This window comes from Saccostrea cucullata, unplaced genomic scaffold (genome assembly GCF_032062105.1).
Source record: "Saccostrea cucullata isolate Sc308-1 unplaced genomic scaffold, CSIRO_AGI_Scuc_v1 ctg12452, whole genome shotgun sequence".
Taxonomy (NCBI): domain Eukaryota; kingdom Metazoa; phylum Mollusca; class Bivalvia; order Ostreida; family Ostreidae; genus Saccostrea; species Saccostrea cuccullata.
In genome coordinates, this window is record NW_026922087.1 from 1 (window position 1) to 11,940 (window position 11,940).

At 30.9% G+C, this 11,940-nt stretch overlaps 1 protein-coding gene across 1 annotated transcript; it reads left to right on the plus strand.

Moving 5' to 3' along the window:
• Window positions 1–9,874: 9,874 nt before the first annotated feature.
• Window positions 9,875–11,096, plus strand: LOC134261169 (perlucin-like). The gene is made up of 2 exons (XM_062743619.1): window positions 9,875–10,024; window positions 10,794–11,096. Exons 1-2 carry the CDS (start codon window positions 9,994–9,996, stop codon window positions 11,027–11,029), a joined length of 267 nt encoding a protein of 88 aa, XP_062599603.1. The 5' UTR covers window positions 9,875–9,993; the 3' UTR covers window positions 11,030–11,096.
• The last annotated feature ends 844 nt before the right edge of the window (window positions 11,097–11,940 follow it).

Genomic DNA, 11,940 nt, shown 5'->3' on the forward strand with positions numbered 1-11,940 from the left:
AATGTTTGCCATTGAATTTGCTTATAAACATTGTCTTGTACTAATTGTGTTTATATTCATCTGACAACTTGATGAAAATATAATGATAAATCACATACATACATACATACATGTATCATTGGTTTTACTAAGAAAAAAAATTACAACTGATTTCCACAGTGTCCTGAACCAGAACTCGCCTCCTGTTTAAAAATCACCTTTCCCCATACTTTGCAAAATACAAAATCCCTGAGGCTGCTTAAAAAGAAAGATACGTTCTAACACTGATTCTTTTAACAATTTTATTATTATATTTTTTCCAGCAGACACGTATGGCAGAATGTTTTCTCCATTTGAATTTGGTTTAGATTTATTTTTACGATATTGAGGTAATGTTAAATCCGTCCATGCATTGTATACATGTATGTATATTAAATTTCTGTGATAATTTAATGTTTCAGACTCAAATTAATACCTTAACAAACAAACACAAACAACCTGTTGTGAAATACTTTACGTGTCGTAAAGGTGTTATATATTCTATTTACAAAAATTAATATTTAATGTACTTTTCTGATATTTGTTCGCCATCACAGAAAATGATCTTTGAATTTGTGTGACCTAGTAACTGCAACGTAGTCAATATAGCAAATCCCACGGGGAAAACGAGCCTTTAATTTCAAATTTATTTGAAAAAAAAATTCTCTCATGTTTTGAATGCTTTGGGCCCCTTCCTAATTTTGTCAAAAACAATATAAATAGACATTTTCATCTTGTTGACAAATACTGAAATAAATGTCAGTATAAGATAAATTTTTATAAAGTTTCTTAGGGAAATAACATAATAAATGTGTCTAATTATCGACACAGCCTTCTTCCCCAAATACAATTTAAGATTAACAATATAACACTTCACTGTATAGCACTCGACAGAGTTTTAAAATATAGTAGATTAAAATAGATCATCTGTAATAAATTCAGTGTAATTCTTTTAAAAAATCAAATAGCTTTGCATGCTATAGGTTATATTTGATTGTAGGTTAATAAGATACGACATAGTATTAATCTAAATGAAATATAGGAGGATAATAAAGAGTTTCAAAATCGAAAGTCCCTAAACAATACAAATAGGAGCAGAGCAAACACAGACCTTCAAAACATCAGAGGCGAAATATGGTGCCATGGAGGAGTGAGCATCCCCTGCCGACCGGTCACAAACGTCTTGTGCTCCTTGTCATGACCGTTAATTAACTGAAAAATCCGTTGTCAATTCAGTGTGTAGAGAAGGGACTAACAATTGTTATGAAAAACGTCAAATCAGCATTTGACTCAATGATACATTTATATTTGCTGACAAGGTCATTTTATCGAACATAGAACTTACAAAATGATAACTTTAAACGAGACTGCTGGTATTCTTGTTTCATAAACTAATTTGTCAATAATTTACCTCGTTTTAGAAATTGTACATAGGCCTACGTAGATCATGCTCTTGCGTATCAAAACAACTGAGAGATATAAATTCCGTATGCGGGCGATGAAGGTATTGCTGTATAAGTGAGGGAAGCTGACGATTGAAAAGTATATGTCTCCATGTTTGTCATAGAGCTTTGTTGTTAGATTACCATTAATGTCTTTTTCAAGTAAAATATCCTAACATGAAACAGATTTGTCAGACTCTGTGCTATCTTTTATCTCCAGCTCACCGGGGTATATCGAATTGACATAAAAATGGAAATAACCATTGTTAATTGACAATACGACGTCGATATCTTAAAAAACATCTTATAAGTCTATGAAAGATAACTCTATTCAACATAAAAATAAAAACTGGCTCCCCCTGCAGTTTCTCATTCCATAAAGTATTTTCATAAAGCTGTTCAGAAGGCAACTTATATTGTTTTAAGATTTTTCTTCCATCTATCTTTCTAGGAAACGATCTTGGTGTATAAATTTTTTTCGGAATCTTACCCTTTTTACGAAATTTTAACACTTCTGAACTAAGGTGACATTATGATATGTTTGTAGCAAGTCCTCTTCGATTTTTGCAGTAAACACAAGTGAAAAGCTGGAATATTTTTTCCATTATATTTTGTGAATTGTAAAGTATATCCTTTTTATCTAAAACCTTATTAAATTGACCTTGTCAGTAGTTGAAAATGAAAATTTAATATTACATGATTAATGATCAATTACCATTTTTCTGGGTCACAGCATCCCTAGAGCTAATAACTTTTAAATACTTACCAAAGCTAAAAGATGAGAATTTCTATAATTTAAGCAACTGGTTATAGCATACTCAGATTATGTTCTTTAACTTGCATTGGTCATTAATTTGTCATTTTCCTTAATTCACCAGTCTAACCCTTATTTACCCAAACCACAGGTAAATAAAATTATCAATTCCTTTATTTCTAATGGTTATAGCCTTAGAAATGCAGAATGCATGAGCAAGAGGTACATCAATCCAAATCCCCATCCCTGAAATGCTGAAGCAAATATCTTTGTGTCAGATTGTATTGTCAAATTTATTGTACGACTCATTAAATAAGTAAAATTAATTAGCATGGGTAAGTAAGCCAACCTTTGATTGCCAACGAATTTGATAAAATTTATGTAATTGCCAAAGGAACCATGGGGCAATATTTCACACTTGAGAATCTCTGAATTTAATTTCAAGAGTACATCAGTTTGAAGTTTGAATAAAGCATTGGCTTTTCTTGGTTGATTATGTTGTTTAATTTACATGATATAGGGGGGCATAAATTTAGCCAAATATGAATTAAGTTCCTATTGCATGATAATAACTTATAGCCTGATTTATTCTGAAAATTACCCTTACAACATTTGAAGTTTCACTGTTAATCCTCAGATCTGGAAAAGGTATAATTTTGCTTTTGGGGGTTTTAGTTTGTTTGAATTTTGTTTTCCAGCAATATTGCAAAGTGCATTTAAAAGATCCCCCAATACTTGATATCGCGATTACTTAACTTAGCGGAATTCTTTTGCGATGGAGGTAGGAAATGTCTTTAGGGTGGGGGCAAAGTGCTATTGAATGCAATGCAAGATCGATCCTGGCGGAATACCTTGCTAAACAATTGCTTAACTAGCCTAATAATGTTTTGAGAGGAGCCTAATCCTAAAGTATTACATTTTTAACGATATTTTTAACTAAGCGGACTCTTCTCATTAAATTTTCATTGAAAATCGTCACATTTTAAAGCAGATAAAATATTCTAAACTTTCCTTATTTGACCATCTACTATTTGGAGTTCAATATCTGGCAAAACATAGTGCTTTCTTCATTAAATTGTTAGAATCATTCGATTGACACTACTATAAACAATGACATGTGCTCCCAGAAATTTAGAACTCCCCCACAAAAGAGCGGTAGTACAGAGGATAGTTTTTTTTTGCAATCAAAACGTTTGACTGACGGTTTACTTACTATTGAGCTGCTTTAAAAATGTGCATTGAAAAATTTTAAATTCCCTCTACATGTAATAATAGTATGATGTAGTCCCTTGAGAAATTTGAAGCTTTTAGGAATAAAACATGTACAACTTACACAATGAGCCCTAAAGATGGTGCAGGGACAATCTCAAAATTTCATGAAAATCAAGCCTATTTTCACTATTTCGCCGCAGCCGCATCTGCTTCCAGGCCCGTGCGCCTGACCTAAGCTACCACACAAATTGCAGAATAACATTTGTACATACCAATGAACAGCAAGAGATAATGGCTCAACCACCTCGTTTTCAAGCTACAATTCATCCTGTGAACCCACCCCGCTTTTCTGGTGAAATACCGGTAGAGCGAGTTTTGAGCTTAGTTTCGTATTTCTAGTCCATATCCCATATACAGTAGTAGTGACACTAAAGTGTCATATTTCAATAAAATATACAAGGCCACCAGTTCCCTCCAAATACACCCAAAAAATATTCTATCTATAAAATTACCTATAATATGCCTTCAAACCTCAGGTTTCTCTATTTTTTCTATTTTTTGACCGGTACTTTATTCGAAACTATCCTCTGCCACCTTAAGGAAGAAGTTGTTCCAGCTGACAAATTTTCTGCTGATGCGAAAGATCAAACAGAACAGATAAATACTGGGAGTCGAGTGACCACGTGAAACATAAATTTCGGGATAGCCATTTTTCTGCTAATGTAATTAGAAAGCTTTCCTCATAAAACTGATAAATGGTTTTAATAGCTCTATTACTCCTGAAATCAGTAGACAAAGAAATGTAAAGAATACAGGGAAAAAATTTTCTTACCCAAGTTTAAATTCGGTCATTATGCTAGCTAAACACCATTACTGTGTCAAAAAGATATTACATGTAATTAATCCGAATAAAAGTCGAAGAGAAATTTAGTGAGACATTTGTAAATAGCATCCTATCTGGGTTCCTTAAACTTTATGAATTGACTTTAACCGATAAGATAGCAATACGTGCCTTAAGTTTAAAACACTTTAATGAATTGTTTTAATCTGATAAGAATGGAATATGTATTGTAAATTTCAACGAAACTTGGTATCAACACTGACAGATGAATGTATGTCTTTTGTTTTCAAAGGTGCAAAGTGGATAATTTGAACAGATTCATGTGCCCTAATGAGAAGAATCTTGGATATCTAATGCTGTTTTCTCCCAGGAATAACAAAATCAAGATACTTTTGAGTCATTTGACACATTCCTTTCAACTTAAAGCAGTAAATTTTGAAATTTGCGTTTGCAATTACTTTCTTTTACAAAAAAAGATGGGATCCGTTTTTGCCCATCCTGATAAATTTCTAGCAATTATAAAAATACATAGTTATTAACGAGTGAAAGAAAATAAATTGAAGTAATTCGTACTATTGCATTTCTGCGGCGTGCCACAAAAATCTTGGTTATAGGTTAAGAACTGATTATTCAAACAAATAAATGAATGTCTAGATTGATGTATATTATTGTACTTGTTTTGGTTGTAAAATATTCAGCTTTCAAAATTTCAAGAAATTGTAAAATTTCAAGAAATTGTAAACTTTCTATAATGATCAAAATCCATTTAGTTGTTACTCTTATGAATCAACATACCATTTCATTACTTAACAGACATCAATGTGAACCTTTGAATTAAACATTAAAATCATCGCAGCATACCCTAGTCATTTTACCTTTTAGCTGTTATTTTCATGTTTTGATAGAAAGTGTGTTTGTATTATCTGTCCTTAAAATGTAATTTAGACATGCCGTTGTGACTTATCAAATGCAGTATATTTCATCTATGCATGCCTAATTCTTTGATGCGCGTGCATTGTTTGATACTCGGCTACTCACGCGCGAATGAAAGGTTATCTCTTTTATCCATTCATCATAGATGTTCGCATGTCAACGAAAGCTTCTCGAATACCACTTTATCATTTCATCAATTCCAGATTCACTGGCTTGATAACATGCACATATTATACAAAACGTAAAAAAAGAACACGAAAATTTTATTTGGTGGAAAATAAAAATTTCAACAATCGTAAAATCTGCAAGAAAGAAGAAACTTAAAGCACAGCATGACATCATTAAGAAAACTTATATCGAAACCCTGATAAGGTTGAAGCGTTATCGCTCATCGTTTAACGTAAGACCAGAGTGGGCTTGCACGTGCACTCACTATTGCTATCCCTTTGCTTTGAGAGCCGTAGACGACATCGTCAAGGCTTTCAAAGGAAAAGCTTCGCAGTTTCAAAGAAATGTATTTCGGAAATATTATTGAATATGAGTATTTGATGTTTAGTATTCTTAATAAATACAAAAGCAGAATATCGATCAAATAAGAGCAATTTTTCATTCAGAAGGTTTATTAATTTCTTGATCTCTGCTTACTGTAATTGATATATGGCCTGCAATGTGAAATACGTGCTTTGTACAGAGTAGAAAAATATATTAAAACATTTCTTCCAAAAATGGCTGTAAAGTATCGCCTTAAAGATAGTTGTTGTTAAATACTGAATATAGGGTATAACCTAGAAAAAAATATACATTTATCATGCACTAAATTAAACACACAAGATACTACAAATTACATTGATGGGACATTCATGTAAAAGAGGGATAAAAAAGGAATGCGAGATAACTTATGGAAAGATAACTCCTGACCGCTGACCTGCAGGCGGTACCAGATAGCCTCGACCTTCATGGTCCATTTATGCTACATACAACGGATATAATTGGTCAACAGGAGATGCTTATACCTTCTAGGCACCTTGTTGCTGTTGTTGTTGGGGGGGGGTTTAATTTCCCAGGATTTTAGTTTTATATCCCATACTTATTCAGGCTATGGTACGCAACAAAATAATTGCAATTTATGTACCAGCCTCCATTAATGATTTCTTCTAGGTCAAGGTGCATTTTTTTCAGATTTCCTATTTCCTGTTCACTGATATTGTGATTCATTGATCAAATCACCAATTTTTTTCTCTCTCATATTTTATTAACAAACATTGTGTTTGAAAACTATGAAATGAGAATTGATTGTCTTAAGTAACTTTAAACATCAATAAATGCAATATTTAGCTACTATAAAAACATCAGATTCCTTATTGGACTTTAGGGATCTTTACTGTTCTTCATGTTCATGAACTGTATTTCCTAAGCTTTTTAACAATTGATTTTTAGACGTTTGAAGCTAGTCTATTATATACAATGAATTAGACTCTATAGTAAACATTATTCAAAGATATACAAAATAGAAAAATAATCGGAACGGATATATGCTCCGCTGGATTCTATGTGTATCTCTTATGCAAATAAAACATTTTTTAACGTTACCAGATTGTTAAAGCTGCAAAAATTAAAATTCGATACTTTTATTACATGTAACCCAAAACAATGCGATACAAAACAATTTATTTACAACAACAAAAAAGGAGCAAGACAATACAGAAAACTATAAACTCAATAAAATTCCAAGCAAAACCGTTTTCTATTTTAATATATAATGGAATCAATTGAAAATGTAAAAATTAGTTTATACTGAACAACGTTTTGTGACTTTTAAAAAAAAATCGAAGGTAAACATTTATAATTCACTCACAAAAATCTTGCTTCAGTTAGTATTTTCAGGAAAAAAAAGATTGTATAGTATATATCATCTGTCATAGTCATTTTAAATACACCATTCAGTTGTTATTAAAACTAGTAGTTAAATCTCATGCACAATTAATGAAAATACTTTGATAATGCATTTCGTAAAGTAGCGTGTAATTTAATGGCACCATGCTGTAGAACTGTCTATTGAGTATTTGTACGCAAGAAAGGAGTCCTTTTAATAGTGCTTCAAGAAATCATTATAGGAACCAGACTGAATGTTAAATACTCTCATGTACATGTAATTGCAAGGGAAATTATATTTTTACTGTGTGTTTCAATCCAGATTAATATTACAAGAATATTGTTTTAAAAAACTTCAAGAAAATGTTTAAATGTCATATTCTTGTGTGTTTTCTTCTTGATGTTTTCGGGAAATTTTCACATCCTCTTTCTTTGGAAAAACAGCTGACAAGAAACTTTTATTTTGACAACACTCTGCCATTACATTCCTTGTACTACGTAAATGTTTTCGAAGGCGTTAGTCAAGATGAATGCGCTGTGCACTGCTTAATACTAAAATCGGCGTGTGTTGGAATATTGTATAACAAAGCGCTCTTTTCATGTAAACTCATGAAATGCTATCTCAATGAAAGGTCAATTGATAGAAATCGTGCTGATATCGGATGAAAATCCTGGTTTCAGAATAACGGTAAGTTTATTAACCTTTGTATACATTTACTTATATTCAAAATAACGGTAAATTTATTAACGTTAATCATTTTATACATTTAACTTATATTAACGTAAGATGATGATTAAAAAAAAATGTATTTTTTTACAGATTTAGGCATTTCAATCTGAAAAAAATCTCCCTTATGTTTTTTTTATTATCAAACGTAATTTATTATGATTTCCATTCTTCAATTTTTAAATGTTTTTTTTCAATTTGTTTGTGTAGATATTTTCTGAGTGTGTTTATTTTTGAACATTGTTACAAATCGAATGAATTTATTATGATAATGCAAAGGTCAAATTTTTCCATTATGATTAATGATTTGTTTGAATTTTTTTTTTTAAGTGTATATGTTTTTTTAGCTTTGCCCTGATCGGTTGGTTTCCTTTTGACAAATTGTTACCAAGAAAAAAGTTTTAAGCAGAGATTTTATAAATTCCTCTTCAACGAAAAAAAATAAAACCCCACATAAAATGGGAAATGCAAAAATAAATGTACGATCCATCCATAAATATGATTAATGCTTTTCTGAAATAAAGAACCAAGCTAGTAGCATTTTGCTTAAAATATCTGTGAATTAATATTATTATCTTGGAATCTGAATATTATTCATGAACCTATGTACTTTTGCATGGATTGCATGACAAAGATTTGTGTTGCAAATAAGCGCCTTTTAATCATTACATTGCAATGGAATATATGTACAAAAAACACAATGTAACTATACCAAGAAACAAGTTTTAAGTAAGACATTTTACTTCAATAGAAAAAAAAATGACTTCAAAAAGTGATCAATTTAATAAAAAAAAACCCTTTAAACAATACATATCTGTAAGCAAGTATCTCTGGAAATTCATTAGGACGCATCAGTTGCCTTGGAGGACCACGACCTGAAACTTATGACGAAACATTCCATAGTCAAATGTAGAATAAACACAAAGCTCTAATATTTTATTAATCAAGTCAGCAAAAAATACGATCCAATGATGGGTGAAATTTGGTTTCATTAGCAAAGCTATTTAAAATTATTTTTGTATGTAACAAAATGTACTAGATTTTAAATTTTGAATTAACGATTATTTTAAAGTATATATGAAGCTCCACTTAAAAGATAAAAGGTAGTAATATAAATGTATACACTCATACTTTTTAGAATCAAAAGACCTTGATTCTGAATGATATACTGTTATTGTTGTCTAAAATTATATCAATAATGGGCTCTCAACTAATTTTTATTTGTCTAAATCATTTTTTTTTTTATTGAAGTTCAATGTTTTGGGAAAATTGGAAAGAAATTTTGACTTCTATTAGCAAAGTGAATATAATTTAATAGATTTATGAAGGAAGTTGTTTATGACTACAGAAGTAGTCCGAAACAAATGTTATGCTTTTATTCACTTATTCTGATATGCAGTCGGCCAATGCCTGCATCGACTGACTTTAAAAGTCAGTATTTGACTTTGATAACATTATATGTAATGCACAATATATACTAAGCCTGCTTAAATATAATGGAAGTCCTTTGAGGAATTGGGAAATGTTAATTATTGCATCCGCATATCTTTGTACAAATTAAGTTGCATTGCAACAATACATGTAAGGAGATTTAAAATGGAAAAATATATGGTGAAAACATGATGAATTATATCAGTATTTTCCTTTTACCAACCCAGAATTTAACTTTATTGTGCTCCACTTTGAAAAGTAAGATTTTGTCAATTCAAATGTGTGCTTCAGAATAGGTTTTTGTAAGATGATGCACCGGCCACTTGTAACTACACCTTGAAAAGAGGATATTTGCAAAAAGAAGAGTTTACACAAATTAAAATTTAGTTGAGACTATATTCAATGCAATTATGCAGTTTGGGAAATGCAAAGTAATAGTTGAAAACGAATGCAGTATTTTAGGCAAAAATAAATTGAACATTATCATTATTATCTCAATTCAACTTTAAAATTACACCAAAATAAACTAACGGACAATATGCAGAAAAAGATAAATTAATGCATTTCAGTTTAAAATACAGTTATATTAGTAAACACAATGGCAAATGTATTTATTGTTACATATCAAGAGAATAATCCTAAAATAATGTCAATTCACCTATTAATAATAAGATCATATGCATTAATGTCATTATAGAAACAATGTGAACAATATGGTGCGTACCTTGTTGAAATAGATACATATGCAGAAAATGTATGGATCATGGAGGCTTTTCTTCCTGCTTGGAATAATGGTAAGACGCTCAGTTTCTATACTCAACCAAATAGAAAACCACTGGAAACATTTAGCATTGAATATCTCTTACCTAAGTGAACAATAAATTGGGCCTTTGAACCCCGGAATCAAAGCACAACTCTTGTTTTATTTACCTGATAAAACGTATATGTATGTTGAAAATCAGTTATGATGTCTCATATGACGTGAACGTTGATATTATGAGATAGCTGTGTTTTATTATGATTTTAATTAAAACATATAATTCATCAAAGTATAATAAAATTATTGTCATTATCCCCAGCACTACGATGATTCTAAGGTATAAATTTTAGATTTGTTCTCTTAAAAAAAGCAAATCTTCGGAAAGACAAGACGAAAAATTTAAACATTCATACGGTATGCTGAGTAATGTGGGATTCATGTTAAAAGATTTAAAATAACCTTTTTAGTGAGTGTTATTAACCAGTTACTGATTGAGTATGAGGGCAACATATGATTTGTTGGATCTGAAGGTAAAATTTGTTAGATCTGAAGGTGAAAATGTTGCCTGAGCCACAGGCTTCTAACTTCGGCTATTTCCGTGTCGATTATATTGAACGACGGATAATAAATTGTAACATGACAGTGACGTTGTAGTCTAACGATTCTTATTTTGGACTAACAGGCCGGTTAACAATAAAATTGTTAGGTTGATGCAAAAAACATTTCTTTTGTTGGACTTTTTATTAGTAATAGATATAAAGAACGATATTTATAAGGGTATAACAATTGATTTTGTGTTGTAGCTGACTGCTCCAATTGGCCAAAATGCTGTAATTTTTGGATAGGGGCAACGGATATCGATAACGAAGGAACATTTACTTGGAATCGCCATACCAATGTAACATTTTCAAACTGGCGCAACAATCAGCCTAATAATTGGGGAGGAAACCAGCACTGTGTCGAAATTTGCCGAAATGGATTCTGGAATGATCTCAACTGTAACACCAATAGTGCATTCATCTGTGAAAAAGAGTTTTGATCCAGTTACAGTTCGAATGCAAGAAAAGTGATGTGTATTTTTTTATTGTCAATGATCTTAGGGATAATACATATGAAATTATGAATTGATGAACTTTTACATTTTTATAAGGTTATAACTATATTGAATGTTAATAATGTAATGTATTTATAGCTTCACTTTAATTCGTAATAAAATATTTCGTAAAATTCCTAAGACCATATTGTTTAACTGAATTTTCTTCTTAATATTTGCGTTATTACAATATATTGACAATATATATTGTCAATTAACAATTGTAATTTCCATTCTTATGTCGATGCGATATATCCTGGTAAGCTTGAGATGAAAGATACCACAGAGTCTGACACACCTGTTTCATATTTGGAAATTTTACTTTAAAGAGACGTTAATGGAAATCTAACAAACAAGTTCTATGATAAAGGTGATGACTTTACTTTACAATCGTCAACTACCCGTACTTCTGCAGCAATATACGTTCATCACACAGGCACCTGACGTTACTTGTTTTTCTTTTAATAAAAAAAATATATACCTAATAATAAACAAGGTACCCATATGACCGCCATCTTGGATTTTCGAAGTAGGTATTCACTTTATTTTACGGAGTTTCAAATTCGAAAATACAATTGACATGACCATATTGTTTAACTGAATTTTTATTAAAGATGGCGTTATTACAATATATTGCAAATATTAAATATTACAAACTTGTTCTATATATACGTATGATATATTTTTTTATTAGAAGAAATAAGTAACGTCAGGTGCCTGTGCTTCGTCACCTGCATACGGAGTTTGTATATCTCAGTTGATTCGATACGCAAGAGCATGCTTTACGTATGAACAATTTCTAAAACGAGGTAAATAATTGACAAACGTTAAAAAATTGATGAAACAAGACTATAAGA